The sequence below is a fragment of the Drosophila obscura genome, unplaced genomic scaffold (genome assembly GCF_018151105.1).
Source record: "Drosophila obscura isolate BZ-5 IFL unplaced genomic scaffold, ASM1815110v1 contig_200, whole genome shotgun sequence".
NCBI lineage: Eukaryota > Metazoa > Arthropoda > Insecta > Diptera > Drosophilidae > Drosophila > Drosophila obscura.
The window spans coordinates 3,206,618-3,226,925 of record NW_024542791.1 but is presented as its reverse complement, the minus strand read 5'-3'; the positions used below and the strand labels follow the sequence as shown (position 1 = coordinate 3,226,925).

Genomic DNA, 20,308 nt, shown 5'->3' with positions numbered 1-20,308 from the left:
AAACAATGTTGCAAGTTTCTCACTGCTCAAGACAAAAAAGCACCTTGAGATATATGTATGGTACAGAATGGTATTTTTATGGAGTTGGTGGACAGCAGATAAGTTCATACTCTAAAATTATAATTTGCGGTATATGAGTTAAGTGTATCGTTGTGTTTTCATACCATATCGGTATGGAAGTGTAGTGTAATACGACCATAACATAACCGCCGATTTCGTTCAGCCTATCGCACAACAACACCGATATCTTTTATGCTGTAGATGGTTAGGTAAAATCAAAAGTCGTGGTTGTACTGATATAATTAAACAACAAATAATTAAACAGAACTCAGAAAAATAGCATTATTCCACACAAAAATACATGTTCAAATATTATCCAGTCAAGCTAAATATCACCTACAAATATGCTATCATCGCAATATAAATCGATAGATTGTTAACATCACAACTCACATCGCTAACCTACACAAGTCGGCCTAGACTTTTCGCATAAAATTTTTCTAATACGAAACGAAAAATGTCGTCCCACAGCGGGGGAACGGATTGGAATTCCGTATTAAAAGCATTGCTTTTGAGCCGCACGGGCGCTTTGAACAAAAACGAAGTGGTTAATCTGCTAAAAGCAATAACCAGATGGTGAGTACTCAACAGTTCAAAGACACAAAAAGAACTTTTTTTTCTTGCTGAATGGCGCAGCAAAGAAAATGAGACTTCTGCAAGTGCAAAAAAAAGTGACTTGCAAAATTAAATATGGCCGCCGCCGCAAAACTTAATACAATGTAAACAGTTTAACACAATATTTTGGGTCTCTTTTTAATGCAGCGAACATGAATTCTTCGACGATGAAAGTAGCTTCGTACCATTTTACACGGCCTTTGCGGCACTGGCGGCCGACAAACTTATGCAAATCAAATCAAGTAAGTTTTGCCATTTCCCACCGCCCCTTACCCCGAATTTTAATGATTTTTCACCAAACAAAAAACAAAAGAACAACAAAACAGAATTGGAATCTTTTATTTTCGCAATGAAATGCAATTCTTTGAGGGGTGCTTACACACACACGGGCTCACACATACCAGAACACATGCATACATACGTGTATATTTTATTTATACTCTTTGAGGAATAGGGTATATCAGCATTGGGGCGAGTCCATTCGTCTGTTCGTCTGTTTTTATGCCAACTAAAAATATGTATTAAATTCGAATGAGATATAAATATGGCAAGGGGTAGACTCTTGCTTTAAAAGGGTATCAAGTCGTCTTAAGCTTACTTTATAAACATACATTTGAAAATATATCTAAAATATTTGTGTATTTTCTTTTAGTTTGCCAGACACAGATCTGCCAGCTTCACGATGCCACGGCCGTGCTCATACGCTTCATACTCTTCCGTCTGCCCAAAGTGACGGTCTATGAATCGAAATGGCTATTGGCCGCCCTCAAAATGCTCTGCGAGGGCAGGGAGAATGCTTCTACGGCTCTTGCACAATTCGATTACAGTGCCGTGGCCGGGGTGGTGAAGAGCTCGAAACATCCGGAATCATCCAATAAGACTATTATGTCAATTGGAGGTAGCACCACAGGAGCTACTGCTGCTGGCAGTAGCAACGACAAAGATTCACCCAAATTAGAGATCAAACGCTCGCGCTCGGACCTCTCATCGGTGATCCTACAGCAGCTGTTGGCGCCACTTGAGCCGGGCAAGATGACCTGGGTGCCCCTCAGCGAGGAGATCACCGATTGCACTGTACGAAATTTCTTAACTTAAATTAATTTCCATTTAAATTGTCTTTCCTTTGGTAGGAGCAACTTTTGGCTGCCAATGTGGAGGTATTCCAGGAGGCAAATGGCGTCGATACGCTGCTGGATATCTGCGTGGGTCTGCCCATACTCAGTCGCTATCGCATGAAGTACATGGAGACGATAAATGCTGGGAAACCCCTCTACCTGCCACTCACACAGGCGGAGGCCACCACAGTGAAATCATCGATGAATCACATGCTCACAGATCTGTCGATTGTGGGCCAGGCGTATGCCTTGATTGTCATGCAGCCACTGACACCGAGCCGCATCGAAAAGCTATCCATGTGCGGCATCTCGGCACTGTACAATGCGGTGCTCACCTCGATAGCCACCAGTGTCCTGAGCATGGGACAGGCAAGCAGTTCACAGAAGCAGCAGCAGCAACAACAGCAGACGGCTGCTGCTGCAGCAGCATCAACCAGTCAGGGCAGCGGCGGTGGCTTGTCCAGCGTGCAGAACAGCAAGGATCACGACGAATTTGAAGAACAGGCCAGCGGCATTGTAAACAAAGCTCTGGAAATCTATTCCAGCATTGGCGAGATGTTCAAATCTTCTGCTCGAATGTATATCTATCAGAATCATTTGTGCTATGGCAGCTGGCTGCTCATCAGCGGCATCCAGGGAGCAATGGGCGCCAGTGGCAGTGCCTCGGCAGAGACGGCAGCTAAAGCAGCAGCAGCAGCAGCCGCAGCCGCCGCCACAAAAGTGGCAGCCAAAGCAGAGTCTGTAACGGCGCCCAGCACCCCCATAGCCAGAGTCAATCTATTCAAGGTGCAACAGGGCTTTGGGGAGCTGAATGCTGCCATAGCCAATCACAGCATTAAGCTGCTGTCGGAACTGATTGAGGATCTAAAGATTGAATCCGCCTGCGGACAGAGCAGTGTCACCGATCCCGAAACGCTGCCAGAGCCAGCGCAATTTGATATCCTGCAGAACTACACATCGCTGGAGCGGATTGTGCGTGTCCTGAACACGGCCACGTTGCATCAGCTGTTCACATTTCTGGCCACCGTGGCCTACCGCAAGGCATGCACACTGAAGCGTGCCTCCACCAAAGACCGCACCGAATGCGATCCCATTAGCTACTCGGACTCAACGACCTGCCTGAATGAGTCCATGTCCTATTCGGACAACTCGGAGGAGGATGACAGCGAAAGTTATCTGGGGCATTGGTTCAAGGAGACCCTCTCGCCCGAAACGCACGACGACAATGCAAATACCTCGTCGCAGGAGCGCAGCGGGGAGCAGAAGAGCGCACTGGTGCCCAAGCTAGATGAGCCACACGAGTATCTGGAGCTATCGGCGGATATCTTTTGCTTTCTGGATCAATTTCTGGCCAATCGTCATGCCTACATGCAGCGCTATGTGAAGGCGGGTGTCAGCGATCAGCAGATGCTGCTGATGGCCAACATAATCAAGGACTTTGATCGCGATGTGATGCGCAGCGACAGCGAACAGCAGTCGCCACCAAGTACAGCAGGCGTGGCTGTGGCGGCAGGAGGTGCGGGAGGAGCATCTGGCTGCTCGGCCAAGTGGCAGGCATCGATGATACGTTTCTCGGGCGCAGCTGGCCGTTACATACACAATCTGATCTCGACGGGCCTGCTGTCCGAGCAGCTGCAATCGAATCTGTTGCAACATTTGGCCATCTCACCATGGTCCACGGACACGAATACATGGCCACTGCAGGTCTATCCCAGCACATTGTCGGTGCTCGTGCAGATCCTGCTGCTGAAGCCCATACAGGAGAAGGAGGCCGCCTGTCTCTCAGTGTGGCATCGCCTAATCAACACCCTGGTTGATGGCGTGTGCTCGTCCACCTCTGGCGGTGACTCGGACTACGAGGATATCAACATTGAGCATGCCCAACTGCTGCTCTTTCTGTTCCATTCGCTCAATCTCATGCAAAAGAAATCCATCCTACTGCTCACTGCTGGTGGGGTGATACGCTGTGCCGAGGTCTGTCGTGGCATCAGTGCGGAGCGCATTGTCCGGAATAGCCAAATGATGCTGCTGTCGCGTTTGCTCGTATTTCTGGAGTATCTGATGAAGCATCTGTACCATGCACCGCCCGAACTGTTGGATCAGGTGCGCTGGATATTGTTTAGCGTGAGCAGCATGCCCGAGACGCAAAAGGTCTCCGATTTGATTAATAGTCGCACCAAACTGAACTCCTATTGCCGTCAGGATATTGAGGAGAAGTTCCGCAAGTCTTCGGGGGAATATGGATCAAGTAAGTGATCCAACGCTAGTCGAATATGATTGTAATATCAATTTTAATATCAATTGACTGTCCCCTTTGCAGATATTCGTCCCACATTTTACAGTCTGGTGCTGAAGGAGCCCGAGAAAGCCTATTGGGTGAGCGATTTCAAATTGGATGGCCTCGCCTGGAATTTTATACTCTGCACACCGGACAAACTCAAGTATCCGCTTCTGGTGGATGCCCTTGTGGATATCCTGAACATCGCTGACATGTCCTCGTTTGCCAAAAAGGACAGCGGCGAGAGCAGCAGCATGCACAATCTGTGTGCCATGCAGTATTGCTTTACGAACACCTGGAAGCTGCTGCTGGGCCTGCCCCCCTCCACCTCACACGTGGAGGCGCTGCGCATTGAGCGGGCACCCAATCTGCATTCGCTGGTGTGGAGCACCCGCCTGCCGCTGGGCACATCCCATTATTTGATTGTCAACAGCCTGATAAAGCAGGGCATGTACACCCAATTCGCGGAGTCGCTGTACACTCAAGTGGGCGATACCACGGCCGATATACGATACAACTTGAAGCAGACCATACTCGGCGTAGAGGCCTTCAATCAGCAGATGAGCAATAAGGGTAAGTGTGGATGGGAATTAATGGCGAAAAGCCAAGAGTATAAAATACCAAGATGGGGAATAAATTCCATTTAAATTTTCGTATTACTTCGCCTCTGACCGTGGCTGCACTTCCCACTTGGCTGTGTCGGTTCGTTAATGCTCAGGGCAGCCAAGTCGGTCCGAGGAATCCGATAAGAAAATACTCAGTCTTCGCGTGGGAAGTAAGCGAAAACAAAATACATTGCTTGGGCATGACAGAGCTAATGAATGCTGGAATTCGAAATCGGGATTCTTGGACCCGATTCTCGGTCGCAGTCTCAAAGAAAATATTCCATCGTCATGCTCAAGACATATAATTTGTATTCGGGCACTCCATTTTGAACCATGCAAAGGAATCTGTTATTATTATTTCCCTTTTTCTTTTTACTAGGTATTCCACGCCTCTCGGAACTCATTCTGTTTGATGCTTTGGTGGCCCACATGCAGGCCGTGGCCTGGGCAGAAAAGGAGGGCTTCAAGCTGCTGCGCAAGGACTGTGAGGATAGCAGCGCTGGCGAGCGATCATGCAACAGTGCGGCATCCAGTAGTGGTGGCGGCGTCGGCAGCGGCAATGCCGCTGATCACGATCATCCCGAGGTCTACTCCTCCAATGAGTCGATCGATGAAGAGCAATCCAAGCAGGAGGATGAGCCGGGCCTGCCCACGGAAACAGTGGAACGCAATCAAATGATCAACGAGCTGCTGATCAAGCTAATGGACTCGTATCGCTACCTATCGGACATTGTGCGTGAGCAAATGCTCAAGCAGCTGTCGAGCACCACACCGGAGCATGTCCTCAATCTGATAGTGCCCATTGTGAGCGATAAGCCAGCCATAATGCTGGAGCTGCATGCGGCATTCCTCAAGCTGCTGCCCAATGAGGATAAGCAGCTGATTGCGAACGAATGGCCCAAGTGTTTGATGGTCAATGATGCGGCCTTTGATGGGAAACAGCATCCCGTGGAGCCGTACACCCTCAATGTGATTGATGCACACATTACAGAGCTGACCCGAGGCAGCGGCGGTGTGGCATATTCCACGCTGCATACGCTCAAACATTGCCTGAAGACGATACTCCATTTGATGGAGTTGCTGCTGCCCTACGCCTCGAATTGCTGCGAAATGGATACGCAACTGAAGCCGCTGCTAATTGCCTCCATGCTGGACATGCGCACCGACTATCTGCAGGGCCAGAGCGAACAGTGTCTGAGGGAGATCCTGAGTGGTTTGACCCTGGAGGCGCAGAAGCTGTTGCTGTATGAGCACATGATTGGCTACTGCTATCGCATGCTGATTGAATTTGCCGCAGAGCTGCGACAGCCAGCGGCCAGAGGCCCTCCCCTGGATCAGGAGCGAGCTTTGTTCAATGAATCGATGCTGTTTGCGGTGCTCAAGACATTCATCAAGATGCTGGAGAAACCCACAGCTGTGCAGGCCATGCGGCAGTTCTTCCATGATCAGCGCACGGGCAGTCTGACCACGTTGCTGCTGTCCTTTACTGGCACCACTCTACCCTTGAGTTATGCACGCAAAATGTTGCAGTTTGTGGAACGTTTGTTTGAGCAATCGACGCGGGCGGACTCGCAGTTCCAGCACGAGGATTTGGTGGATTGTTTTGGCGATTTATCCAGCGTGGATGTGGCACGCTTAAAGCTGTGGCTGGCCCACATTATCTATGGCCCAAATGTGACGGCCGGAGATGTCAGCAGCAGCGAGACAATGGATCCCACCTGCAGACTGCTCACGAGCATCATGCAGCCATCGAGCAGTTCCAGCAGCAATGCCCAGACACCCACCAACATGGCCACTGTGTCGGCTATGCCGAGCATCTCCGATCAGCTGGATGCCATGGACATAGACTATGATTGTGGGGCAGCAGCAACAGCAGCAGGAGGAGCTGCGCCCAACACGTCACAAATTCTGAGCCTGTGGCAGGCAGCGCAGCCGAATCCCTCAGAGGAATCCTCGCAAGCCTGCGATCACAGCGAAGGCGGCGAGCAACGTCAAAGCGAACGCAATGGAGGCCTGCTGCTGTCCATCGTCAAATATCTCGTACGCGATCAGAGCAAGGCGGGACCCATAGCGGCGCCTCTGTTCCAGGCGCTGCTGCAGCTCGGACAGACTTTGATCAGTCCACCCCACGATGGCTGCGACTTTGCGGATGTGCTGCAGATAATGATCACCCTGGCAGATGCCTCTCCCGCACGCGGACACGTGGCGCTGTTCAATACGACGCTGCTGTGGCTGGAACTAGCCAAGTTGCAGCTGCCCGACAAGCATCTGCGGCATGCGGAGAATGTGAGCGCTCTGCTGAGATATCTCAGCGAACTCCTGCAGAGCATTGGGTATCGTGGCAGTCGCCTGCATATGCCCCCGTGGGATGATGAACTGCAAACGGACATTGACGATCTGTACGATGAGTTGGGCGAGGAAGAGCAGGACTCGCTGCTGGATGACTCCGATGAGGATACGCTGAACAACAAGCTGTGCACATTCTCGCAGACCCAAAAGGAGTTCATGAACCAGCACTGGTATCACTGTCACACCTGCAACATGATCAATACGGTGGGTGTGTGCTCCGTGTGTGTGCGCGTGTGCCACAAGGGGCACGATGTCAGCTATGCCAAGTACGGCAACTTCTTCTGCGATTGCGGTGCCAAAGAGGATGGCTCCTGTCAGGCGTTGAGTCGCCGCTTGGGCTCCGGAGAGGCGCGTGACACGGTGGGTCCGGGCGGCAGCAGCAGCTGCAGCTATTTGCCCTCGCACATGAGTCTGCTGGCGGGCAAGAAGAGAGGCAACAATGCAGCAACAGGAGCAGCTGGCCAGCAGCAGCAGCTGGGAGGAGCGCCTGCCCGCAAGGATTCCATCAGCAGTGAGCGAATCCTGCTGCTGGGCAAACTGCTCGAACCCTACCGTGAGACATTGCAGCATCAGGAGCAATGGATGCTCGTGGTACGCTGCATACTGGAGTACTTCGATGTGCTGCTGCCATCCATAAGGGAGAACTGCACGCTCTATTCGATTGTGGGCTGCCACAGGCGTGCCACTGCCGCGCTGGAGCGACTGCATCAGCTGGAGCAGAGTTTCCAGATCACGGACCAGCTGATGTTTGCCACACTGGGCTCCCAGGAGGGTGCCTTTGAGAATGTGCGCATGAACTACTCGGGCGATCAGGGGCAGACCATCAAGCACTTGCTCACCTCTGGCACGATACGTCGCGTGGCCTTCTGTTGCCTCTCGTCGCCGCATGGACGCCGCCAGCAGCTGGCCGTGTCGCATGAGAAGGGAAAGGTCACCATATTGCAGCTATCGGCGCTGCTCAAGCAGGCCGATGCCTCCAAGCGGAAATTGACTCTGACGCAGCTCAGTTCGGCGCCCATTGCCTGCACTGTGCTCTCGCTGGCCGCCAATCCCTGCAACGAGGATTGCCTGGCTGTCTGTGGGCTCAAGGAGTGCCACGTGCTGACCTTTTCGAGCAGCGGCAGCACCAACGAGCACATTGTCATCACACCGCAGCTCGAGAATGGCAACTTCCTGAAGAAGGCCATGTGGCTGCCTGGATCACAGACACTCCTGGCCATTGTCACCACGGATTATGTGAAGATCTATGATCTGTCGGTGGATACAATCAGCCCGAAATACTACTATCTAGTGGCTGTGGGCAAGATCAAGGACTGCACCTTTATGTACCATCAGCAGGATGGCATTGGCAGCTACTTTATGCTGAGCTTCACGAGCTCTGGCTACATCTACACGCAGCAGCTGGACCAGCAGAGTCTGGCCGTGCATGGGGACTTTTATGTGACAAATACACTGGAGTTGAGCCATCAGCATATCAAGGATATCAATGGACAGGTGTGCGGCGGCGGTGTGTCCATTTACTACTCGCACACGCTGCAGCTGCTCTTCTACAGCTACACCTCTGGCCGGAGCTTCTGTTCGCCGCTGACGAACGTAAATGAGGGTGTCAAGGGCATTTATCACTTGGACATTAACAACACAGCGGCCACGGTGGCCAGCAAATCATCATCGGCCTCGAAGGTGCCGCTACAATCGCTGGTGGGTTGGACAGAGGTGGCAGGACATCCGGGACTGATATATGCCAGCATGAATACGTCCAATAATCCGGTGATACTGATGATCACACCCGAACGCATCTACATGCAGGAGATCAAGGCACAGTCCGCGAAATCGAGGATAATGGATGTGGTTGGCATACGGCATAGTGTGGCGGGCACCGAGAAGACCACCCTGCTGCTGCTCTGCGAGGACGGCAGCCTGAGAATCTTCTCGGCACAGCCAGAGCACACGAGCTTCTGGCTGTCGCCGCAGGTACAGCCATTTGGCAATCAGCTGTACAGCTCCACGCTGCTGGCAAAGAGCAACAACAGTGGCACAAGCAGCAGCAGCAGCAGCACACAGACCAGCAAAAGCAAGGCAGGCAGCTCTGCAGCGGCTGGCAAGCTGCTGCCGCACCATCGCAGCAAGTCGATGGGAGGCAGCCATCAGCAGCAGCAGAAACAACTGACAGCCGGCGGGCAGCCCATTTTCCCGATTGATTTCTTTGAGCATTGCAATCTGCTGGCCGATGTGGAGTTTGGGGGCAATGACCTGCTGCAGATCTACAACAAACAGAAGCTGAAGACGCGTCTCTTTACCACAGGGACGTTTGTGGCGAGCACCAAGCCCACCGGATTCACGCTGGAGGTGATCAACAACGATCCAAATGTGGTGATGGTTGGATTCCGTGTGATGCTTGGCACACAGGACATACAAAGGGCACCCGTATCGGTGACCATACTGGGACGCACCATACCCACAACGGTGAGGAAGTCGCGCTGGTTTGATATACCCCTGACGCGTGAGGAGATGTTCCAATCGGACAAAATGCTCAAGGTGATGTTTGCCAAGTCGCAGGACCCCGAACATGTCACTGTGCTCGACTCCATCGAGGTCTATGGCAAGTCCAAGGAACTGGTCGGCTGGCCCGACGACAGCGACGATGTGCAGGCACCCAGCTCCGGTCCCACACCGGTGACGGCCACCCAACAGAGTGCCGCGGCCAACTTTGGCGAGGGCTTCAATTGCATCACTCAGCTGGATCGCATGGTCAATCATCTGCTGGAGGTGCTCGACTGTGCCCTGCATCTGCTCGGCGGCAGCGCTGTGGCTGCCCCGCTGCGCTCGAAGGTCGTGAAGACGGCCAGTGGACTGCTGCTGCTGCCCACCCCGAATCCCGTGCAGACCCAAGCCCGCTATGTGCTGGCCACGCTCTATGGCAGTCGGGCGAGCTATCACAGCTTCAAGGATGGTGTCATCCTGCATTTCGTACACGGCGAACTGCAGGCCATGCAACCGAAGCTGCAACAGCTGGAATCCCTGCAAGAAATCGATCCGGAGGCATTCTATCGACTGATATTGCTGGTGCGCGGCGTGGCCAACTCTCGGCCGCAGTCGCTGGCCAAGATCTGCCAGGAGAACAGCTACGATTTGGTGCCAGCTTTGATGGGCATTGTCCTGGAGCTGCACAAGATCACCCCGGACCTAGATGAGCCCACAAATATTGTGCGACGCGGGCTGTGCCAGCCGGAAACGATTGTCCATTGCCTGGTGGAGATTATGTATGGCTTTGCGCTTGCGGATCCCGGCCAGGTGGGTCGCATGACCCAGTACTTTATTGATCTGCTGAAGCACGATGCCACCGTCATCAGTCACAGTGCCAAGGAGGCACTGATACTCCTCCTGAGTCCGCGCATGAAGCGACGCAAGGCAGCGGCCGTAGCCGTCATAACGCCCCCGACCTGCTCCACGCCCACGCCTCAAATGCAGGCCCTGCAGGCGGTGGCTGCATCGGCGGCCAATGACATCATCGAGGAGGCAGCAGCAGCAGGCGCAGCGGCTGCCGGTCAGGATCCAGACAATGCAGCAGCCGCGCTGCTCGAGGCAGTGGAGGGAGGCGTGGCAGGACAGCATGCGAATCAGCAGCTGCTCAATCTGGAGGCCTTCATGGGCGGCGGCTTCCCCCGGCTGCTGGGTCTGCCCGAGGATGCCGACGACGAGGCCATCATGGACATAGCCATCGCATTGAGTCTGCAACAGCATGGCGGCGCCGATGCCAATGCGCTGCAGTCGCTGCAGCAGGGATTGGCCAATATCCAGGGCATCAGACAGGCGGCAGCCAATGCGGCAGCGGCCAGTGTCTCGGTCTCTGTCTCGGCGGGCGGATCCGATGACGAGGGCTCCAATGTGGCCACCGATGGCTCCACGCTGCGCACCTCACCCGCCGAGCCGGCGGGCAGTGGCGGCTCCGAGAGCGGTGGCAGTGGTGTGGAGAGCATTGGCGGCACATCGGCGCGCAGCAGCAACTTTGGCGATCATCCGAACACAACGCCACCGCGACAGAGCTGCAGTTCCGTCAAGGATGGCGAGCAGGGGGGCGAGGAACAGCAGCAGCAGCAGCCAGGACCCAGTGGCTCCGCCTCGGGTGGAGTGCCAGGTGGCAGTGGCCTGAGTGCCATGAGCAGCACCGAAGACAACAATGAAATCAACGAAGATGAAAAGCTGCAAAAACTGCATGACCTCAGGTGAGTGGGCGACCCAAGGGAAGGGAATGAGTCTGTAATGCATCTAGTCCCTCCTGCAGGATTGCCGTGCTGGAGAGCATTATCCAGCATTTGGACACATTCGATCTGTGCAATGGGCTGCAGGCCATACCCCTCATCCAGGTGATACACATGCTGACCACAGACCTCAATGGCAACAATGAGCGCGATCAGCAGGTGCTGCAGGAGCTGCTGCAGGCGCTGGTGGAGTATGTGGAAATAGGCAAACGTGGAGCAGCCTCAAGGGTAAGAAATGGAGCGCAGCACACACACGAAAGGGGCCCTTTTGTGAGCCGCTTAATTCTGTTTTGCAGATGGAGACGAAATGCCCCTTGAATGAAGTTCGACTCGCTTTGCTCGCACTCTTTGGCGTGATGATGGGCAAGACCAAGTCCAAGCAGACGGGCACCACCTCGCCACCGCATCAGTTCAAGGATAACAGCTCCTTTGTGGCCAGCACCACAGCGAATGTGCTGAGCAAGAGCGGTGCCTTTATCTATGCCCTAGAGGCACTCAATACGCTGCTCGTGCACTGGAAAACGGTGCTGGGGGATCCCTATGCGGCCGGGCAAGCGGCAGCACCAACTGCCAGCAGCGGCGGCGGCGCCACCTCTGGCCCGGGAGTGCAGCTACTGAAGCCCATTAAACATGGCCCCAAGCCCGATATATCCATACTGATACCGCAGAATTATCTGAAGAATTATCCCGACATCTTTGAGTCGTACGATGGCCTGCTGACGGAGATTATTGTGCGGCTGCCGTATCAGATTCTGCGGCTAAGCAGCGCCCATCCGGACAATTATGACAGCAGCTTCTGTGAGGCGATGACCTTTACGCTGTGCGAGTATATGATGCTCAATCTGAATACACTGCTGCGGCGGCAAGTGCGCAAGCTGCTGATGTACATCTGTGGCAGCAAGGAGAAGTTCCGCATGTATCGGGATGGACACTCGTTGGATGCCCATTTCCGTGTGGTGAAGCGAGTGTGCAACATTGTGAGCAGCAAGGTAAGTAGAAAAGAGAGAGAGAGAGAACACTCCCACAGGCACTTCCACTCCCACTTCAACTTCTACTTTCTCCCCCACAGACTGGTGCCCCCTACAATGCCAATCCTCCGCTGCTCAGCTATGACTCGTTGGTGGATCTGACAGAGCATCTGCGCACCTGCCAGGAGATCAGTCAAATGCGCACTGGCAACTGGCAGAAGTTCTGTGTGGTGCATGAGGATGCCTTGGCCATGCTCATGGAGATTGCCTGCTACCAACTGGATGACGGTGTGTCGCCTATAATTATACAGCTGCTGCAGGCGGCCGTTTGTAATATGCCAGCCAACAAGCAGCAACCACAGCAGCCACCGCCAGCAGCCGCTGTGTCAACGTCCTCGAAGCTGCGCAGTGAGCGCGAGAAAAGCGAGGATACGGATGCCTACTACTCGAAATTCGATCCAGCACAGTGCGGCACATTTGTCCATCAGATATTCCGCTATGCCTGCGATGCATTGATCATTCGATTCGTGCGGATCTTTCTGCTGGAGAATAACATAAGTCAGCTGCGCTGGCAGGCGCACTCCTTTATGACGGGCCTCTTTGAGCATGCCAATGAGCGGCAGCGTGAGAAGCTGTTGACCATCTTTTGGAATTTGTGGCCCCTGGTGCCAACGTACGGCCGCCGGACAGCACAATTTGTGGATCTATTGGGCTACCTGACGCTGACAACGCGCAGCATAACCGACCGCCTGCCAGAGTTTGTGTCGCGTGCGGTGGAAGTGCTGCGGACACAGAACGAGCTGCTGTGCAAGCACCCGAATGCGCCCATCTACACCACCTTGGAGTCGATACTGCAGATGAACGGTTACTATCTGGAATCGGAGCCCTGTTTGGTGTGCAACAACCCAGAGGTGCCGATGGCCAACATCAAGCTGCCGTCGGTCAAGTCCGATTCGAAATATACCACCACAACGATGATCTACAAGCTGGTGCAGTGCCACACCATCTCGAAGCTGATCGTACGGATTGCGGATCTGAAGCGCACCAAGATGGTGCGCACCATCAATGTGTACTACAACAATCGCAGTGTCCAGGCGGTCGTTGAGCTGAAGAATCGGCCAGCGCTGTGGCACAAGGCGCGCTCCGTTTCGCTGCAATCGGGCCAGACAGAGCTGAAGATCGATTTCCCATTGCCCATTACGGCCTGCAATCTGATGATTGAGTTCGCCGACTTCTTTGAGACTGTCAGCGGTTCGAGCGAGAATCTGCAGTGTCCGCGCTGCAGTGCCGCTGTGCCCGCGTATCCGGGAGTGTGCGGCAACTGTGGCGAGAATGTGTTCCAGTGCCACAAGTGTCGAGCGATCAACTATGACGAAAAGGATCCGTTCCTGTGCCACTCGTGTGGCTTCTGCAAGTATGCCAAATTCGATTTCAGCATGTATGCACGCGTCTGCTGTGCCGTCGATCCCATTGAGTCCGCCGAGGATCGGGCCAAGACTGTGTCGATGATACACAGCTCATTGGAGCGTGCAGATCGCATCTACCATCAGCTGCTGGCCAACAAACAGCTGCTCGAGCTACTCATCCAAAAGGTGGCCGAACATCGGATCAACGATCGTCTGGTCGAGGACAACATGGCCAGTGTGCATAGCACGTCGCAGGTGAACAAGATCATCCAGCTGCTGGCACAGAAATACTGCGTGGAGTCACGCGCCAGCTTCGAGGAACTAAGCAAGATTGTCCAGAAAGTGAAGGCATGTCGCAGGTGAGTTCACAGAAGATATACACATATACACAAAGTGTATACCCCCCTAACGCCTACCCGCATGGATGGTTCGATTCGAGTCGATCTAATAGCCATAAGGATGTCGTTCTCGATTAGCAGCCACAGCCGATTCCATAAAGACATGTCTGTCTGTGCCTCTTGTTTAACGCGTAGTTCTTGGATACTATATAAGCTGGAGCCGCACAATTTTAAGCGGAGACTCCTGGTATCCATCAACCTGACGCAAGTTTGTTTCCCTACCCACCAAAGGATTGGCTAATTGCAGAAAACGCAGATCTATCTATGATATATTAGAGTACAGAGTTTTGATTAGATTGGATCATTATTAGCCAGTGTATCTCTCTCTCTCTCCCTACCCTGGCGGCTGGATGAGAGAAAAAGATTGAATTAGGTATTGAATTAGATTGTTAGGGGGAATGCGCATAGACCGAGTGCAAGTGCCCGAGCGCTCGCTCGCTCCATGTTTCCCCCATCTGCGTTGTATTATTTTCTCATGATAAATACTGCTCCTCGCAAGGCTTCGGCTGGTTAATAATACTTTTCCGTACAAACACAAACAGTTTGTGCGCGAATTTCTTATCGGTTTCATACGAATATTAAACCTGACTTTGTTTGCGAGTAGATTTGCGGATCTGAGTAGGCTTAAATGCATACATTAATACATCAATTCCTTGCGATTCTATTCCATTTCCCTTCCCCTGTAGCGAACTGGTGGCCTACGATCGCCAGCAACAGGATCTGCCGCCCAGCAATCTGTCGCTGGTCATGGGGGCCGAGAATCCAACAACAAACCGCTGCTATGGCTGCGCCTTGGCCTCCACCGAGCAGTGCCTCACCCTGCTGCGGGCCATGGCCTACAATTATGACTGTCGCATGGGTCTCTATAGCCAGGGACTGGTCAGCGAACTGGCGGAACACAATCTACGGCGTGGCACACCGCAGATCCAGAACGAGGTTCGCAATCTGCTGGTGGTGGTGACCAAGGACAATGCCGAGGCGTGCATGCACTTGCTGCAGCTGGTCACGTCCCGTGTGAAGAGCGCCCTGATGGGCGCCATTCCCCTGATTAGTCTGGAGGCAGCCGTGCATCAGGAGATGACGCTGCTGGAGGTGCTCCTCGGACAGGATGATTTCTGCTGGGAATACAAGCTGAAGGTGATCTTTGAGCTGTTTATCAGCAATTGCAAGTGAGTGGAAAACAGAACAAAAAAAACCCCTAAAGCTGTGCTTGAAGCTAACTCCGAGTATTTTTTCCGCCTGTTAGATTGCCGCGTGGACCTGTGGCCTCTGTGCTGCATCCCTGCCTGCGCATTCTGCAGAGTCTGATCAATCCCACGATCGCTGGCAGCGGCAGCGGCAGCGGCAGCGGTGGCAGTGGCAAGACAGTGTCTGTCATTGATTTGTGCAGCATTAAACTGCCCGAAGGCAACACCATCGACTATCGGGCGTGGCTTAACTCGGATCGCAATCACGAGTACTTGGCCTGGAGCAGTCGCATGCCCATCAGCCAACACCATCAGGAGGCAGCAGCCACAACCACTGCCGCCAAGCCAAAGAGCAGCAAACAGCAGCAGCAGCAGCAGCAATCGGCGGGCGGCACTGAGACACCACCAAAGATCAAGGAAGCCACAAGGGCGGCCTATCTGAGCGAGAAGTATGCCAAACGCTGGCGCACGAATGTGCTGGACAAGCAGCGGCTGACCAAGCCGCTGGTATTCAATGCCGAGTGGATACAGCCGCTGCTCTTCAACGAAAACTCACGCTTTGGCCGCCAATTGGCGTGCACGCTGCTGGGCGGACTGGCACGCACGCACGAGCGCAAGCAGCAGGCTCTCAATTTGCTCACCTCCTTCCTGTATCATGTGGGGGAGGCGGGTGAGGCGAGCACCGAGTATTTGGCGCTCTATCGGAGCATTGCCACAGAGTCGCCCTGGCTGCAGTATCTGGTGCTGCGGGGAGTGCTGTGCAAGATCTCCGCACTGCTGGCCACGGAGATAGCCAAAGTGCACTGCATGGAGGAGCATTCGCTGTCCTCGGACCTTACGCTGGGCTATGCCCTGCGCCGCTATGTGGAGCTGCTGTGGCTCTTCCTCGAGTGCCCCAACATACGGCGAACCTACAAGACCCGCCTGCTGGGCCCCGTGCTCGAGAGCTACTTGGCCCTGAGGAGCCTGGTGGTTCAGCGCACGCGACACATTGATGAGGCGCAGGAGAAGATGCTCGAAATGCTGGAGGAGATGACCAGCGGCACCGAGGAGGAGACGCGTGCCTTTATGGAGATACTCATCGATACGGTGGACAAGACGCGCATGAATGACATCAAGACGCCGGTGTTTATCTTTGAGCGTCTGTACTCCATCATCCACCCGGAGGAGCACGACGAGAGCGAGTTCTACATGACGCTGGAGAAGGATCCGCAGCAGGAGGACTTCCTGCAGGGTCGCATGCTCGGCAATCCCTATCCCTCCGGCGAAATGGGACTGGGTCCCCTCATGCGCGATGTGAAGAACAAAATCTGCACGGACTGTGAACTGATTGCCCTGCTGGAGGATGACAACGGCATGGAGCTGCTGGTGAACAACAAAATCATTAGCCTGGATCTGCCCGTCAAGGATGTGTACAAGAAGGTGTGGCTGGCCGAGGGCGGGGACCGCGATGCCATGCGTATTGTCTATCGCATGCGCGGACTGCTGGGCGATGCCACCGAGGAGTTTGTCGAGACGCTGAACAACAAGAGTCAGGAGGCCGTCGACACGGAGCAGCTGTACCGCATGGCCAATGTTCTAGCCGACTGCAATGGGCTGCGTGTGATGCTGGACCGGATTGGCAGTCTGCAGCGAATCTCACGACAGCGCGAGCTCATCCAGGTGCTGCTCAAACTCTTCCTGATCTGCGTGAAAGTGCGCCGCTGCCAGGAGGTGCTGTGCCAGCCCGAGATTGGGGCCATTAACACGCTGCTCAAGGTGCTGCAGATGTGTCTGCAATCGGAGAATGATTCCATACAGTCGGCAGTCACCGAGCAGCTGCTGGAGATTATGGAAACGTTGCTCTCAAAGGCGGCCAGTGATACGCTCGACTCGTTCCTGCAGTTCTCCCTGACTTTCGGCGGGCCCGAGTATGTGTCGGCACTGATCTCCTGCACGGATTGCCCGAATGTACGCAACAATCCTTCGGTGCTGCGTCATCTGATACGTGTGCTGGCTGCGCTGGTCTATGGCAATGAGGTGAAGATGGCCCTGCTCTGTGAGCATTTCAAGGTAAGTTTCAGGCAGAGAGTGAGAGATCTTTGTGGCGAACCCTTTCTTAATCGTCCTATTAATTTCCAGGACACACTGAACTTCAAACGCTTCGACAACGAACGCACACCCGAGGAGGAGTTCAAGCTGGAGCTCTTCTGTGTCCTAACCAATCAGATCGAACACAATTGCATTGGCGGCACCCTCAAGGATTATATAGTCAGTCTGGGCATTGTCGAACGCTCGCTGGCCTACATCACCGAGCATGCGCCGTGTGTGAAGCCCACACTGCTGCGCACCGACTCCGACGAGCTGAAGGAGTTCATTTCGCGCCCTAGTCTCAAGTATATACTGCGCTTCCTCACCGGTCTCTCCAATCATCATGAGGCCACACAGGTGGCCATCAGCAAGGACATTATACCGATTATACATCGCCTGGAGCAAGTGTCCAGCGATGAGCATGTCGGCAGTCTGGCCGAGAATCTGCTGGAGGCCTTGTCAACCGATGCCGCCACCGCTGCGAGAGTCCAGCAAGTGCGCGACTTTACGCGCGCCGAAAAGAAACGTCTGGCCATGGCCACGCGCGAGAAGCAACTGGATGCCTTGGGCATGCGCACAAATGAGAAGGGTCAGGTGACGGCCAAGGGCTCGATACTGCAAAAGATCGAGAAGCTGCGCGACGAGACGGGGCTGACGTGCTTCATCTGCCGCGAGGGCTATGCCTGCCAGCCCGAAAAGGTGCTGGGCATCTACACGTTCACCAAGCGCTGCAATGTGGAGGAGTTTGAGCTAAAGTCACGCAAGACCATTGGCTATACGACAGTAACACATTTCAATGTGGTCCATGTGGACTGTCACACCTCAGCGATACGTTTGACGCGCGGCCGCGATGAATGGGAGCGCGCTAGTCTGCAGAATGCCAACACCCGTTGCAATGGCCTGCTGCCGCTCTGGGGTCCCTCCGTGCTGGAAACGGCCTTCTCCGCTTCGATGACACGTCACAGCAGCTACATGCAGGAGAGCACACAGCGCTGCGACATCTCCTATACGAGCAGCATACACGATCTGAAGCTGCTGCTGGTGCGCTTCGCCTGGGAGCGTAGCTTCCACGATGATGCCGGCGGCGGTGGCCCCCAGTCCAATATGCACTTTGTGCCCTACCTCCTGTTCTACTCGATCTACATGCTGCTGTCGTCGCGCTCCGCGGCCAGAGATAGCAAGACCCTGGTCACCTATCTGACCGCACCGCCCAGCGAGAAGTGGCTCGAGTGTGGCTATGAGGTGGATGGGCCGCTGTACATGGCCACCATTGGATTGACCCTACACAGTCGCGAGCTGTGGAACAAGCATAAGGTGGCGCATCTCAAGCGTATGCTGGCCGTGGCCCAGGCCCGTCACATCTCACCATCGGTGCTGTGCAAGGCGCTGCTCGCGCCATCCGATCGCCAGGTGAAGGGCTACAGTGCGTACAAGCCGTACCTGATGATGTGGGCCCTCATCGATATGATTTACAACAGCCTGTTCAAGTCGGTGACCATGCCCAAGGAGGAGGCCTGGCCGGTTTCCCTATTCGATTACATACGCAAAAATGACGAGGGTATGCTCAAGTCAACAGACGGCATCCTACATATCCTGACTGAGGAGCTATTGCCGTGCACTTCGTTTGGCGAGTTCTGCGATGTGGCAGGTAAGTCTTGCGATGGTTGCCTGCCTGCCCCTCTGCCCCCCTCTGTTGCTCTGTTGCCTTTCTTAACCACTCTTAACCATCTCTCGTTGCAGGACTTCTCACACTGATCGAACAGCCGGACAGCTTCATTGCAGACCTGCTCGCCTCCCTGCCTTCTACCACAAGCTCTAGTTAAATAAATTCGATTCGTTAATAATATTAAACACTCACACACACACATACACACACAGAAATACAAAAGCGAAGCATTGGCTCTCGCTTACAATCTTAATATATAATACTATAACGTATCACATACAAATATATGTAACTATTTAATCAATAAAAATTATTCGTTTGCACAATTACTAAGATGAATTACGAAATGGAAACTAGTTGTAGAGATGCGACTACTGGTAGATACTGTAAAATGGAGCAGAAAACATTGGAACACATCATATCCCACCGCCAGATATCCCAGATATTACAGAACGCATCATTGAGTTTAAATTGGAAGCAATTCTAATAATGAGTAGCCTGCCAGCTGGTTCAGTCGCGTGCGGGACCATCCTTTCATATTTTTGCCATATATCACATTTCGAATACAGTTGCCAAATACATTTTGGCCTCGGCCTGTATTCGTGCTGATGATATTCGTCGAATAATGCTTGAAAGTATTTTCCTTGATCTGGCCATGGCCACTGGCGGACACTCTTTCGCATCATGCCTGCCAAATCAGAGAATATATGTACATATGTACATACATAGGGAAAATATTAAGTATTGTCCAAAATTGACTTGAATTGGCTTTTACAGTAGTCTCTGCTGTGATTTGTTAATATCAACAATATAAAATACCAATACCATTTACGGAACAGAAAATGAAATGGTCGCTCGGTTTAATTTTATTGTCGCCTAAGCCCTAGAGTCTAAACCCTATTCATAGCAAAAACCCAGAATTCTTTCAAATCTAGTTACGTTAAATATTTTACTTCGTTTATCCAATGTAATGTTAGAGTGGTAGTGGTAGAGTGGTAGTCCCCCTGTAGTTGGTAAAGGATTACAGTGCAGTACCTGATGATGTGGGCTCTGATCGATATGATATACAACAGCCTGTGCAAGTCGGTGATCCTGCCCAAGGAGGAAAGAAGGTCTAGCCGGATTTTCTATTCGAAAACATTGCAACACATCATAGTGCATCCCACTGAATCCTATGAATGCCCAGCACTATGGCAGCCCACGCAGCCCTATATTAGCTATCAAATCATAGCCTGTGGCGCTGACCAATATATTAGCTCGAAGTGAGGTCTTGTCTAATGGTTTCCAAACCTCAGAATAATTCTTACAACTACAATGTTTATTTATTGAATT

At 53.1% G+C, this 20,308-nt stretch overlaps 1 protein-coding gene across 1 annotated transcript; it reads left to right on the top strand.

The window, feature by feature from the left end:
- Positions 1-451: 451 nt before the first annotated feature.
- On the top strand, positions 452-19,177 carry LOC111077454 (protein purity of essence). The gene is made up of 13 exons (XM_022371739.2): positions 452-636; positions 823-917; positions 1,328-1,749; positions 1,806-4,038; positions 4,111-4,641; positions 5,053-11,245; positions 11,305-11,509; positions 11,578-12,270; positions 12,351-14,014; positions 14,740-15,222; positions 15,300-17,292; positions 17,362-18,958; positions 19,051-19,177. The coding sequence occupies exons 1-13, from the start codon at positions 518-520 to the stop codon at positions 19,131-19,133; spliced, it is 16,311 nt and encodes a 5,436-aa protein (XP_022227431.2). The 5' UTR covers positions 452-517; the 3' UTR covers positions 19,134-19,177.
- Positions 19,178-20,308: the final 1,131 nt, after the last annotated feature.

Excerpts from the sequence above, each read along its gene's own strand:
- LOC111077454 (XM_022371739.2), top strand. The coding sequence starts at position 518 with ATGTCGTCCCACAGCGGGGGAACGGATTGGAATTCCGTATTAAAAGCA. Across the intron at positions 4,642-5,052 it reads TCAGCAGATGAGCAATAAGG|GTATTCCACGCCTCTCGGAA; the intron begins GTAAGTGTGGAT and ends TCTTTTTACTAG. Across the intron at positions 14,015-14,739 it reads AAAGTGAAGGCATGTCGCAG|CGAACTGGTGGCCTACGATC; the intron begins GTGAGTTCACAG and ends CTTCCCCTGTAG.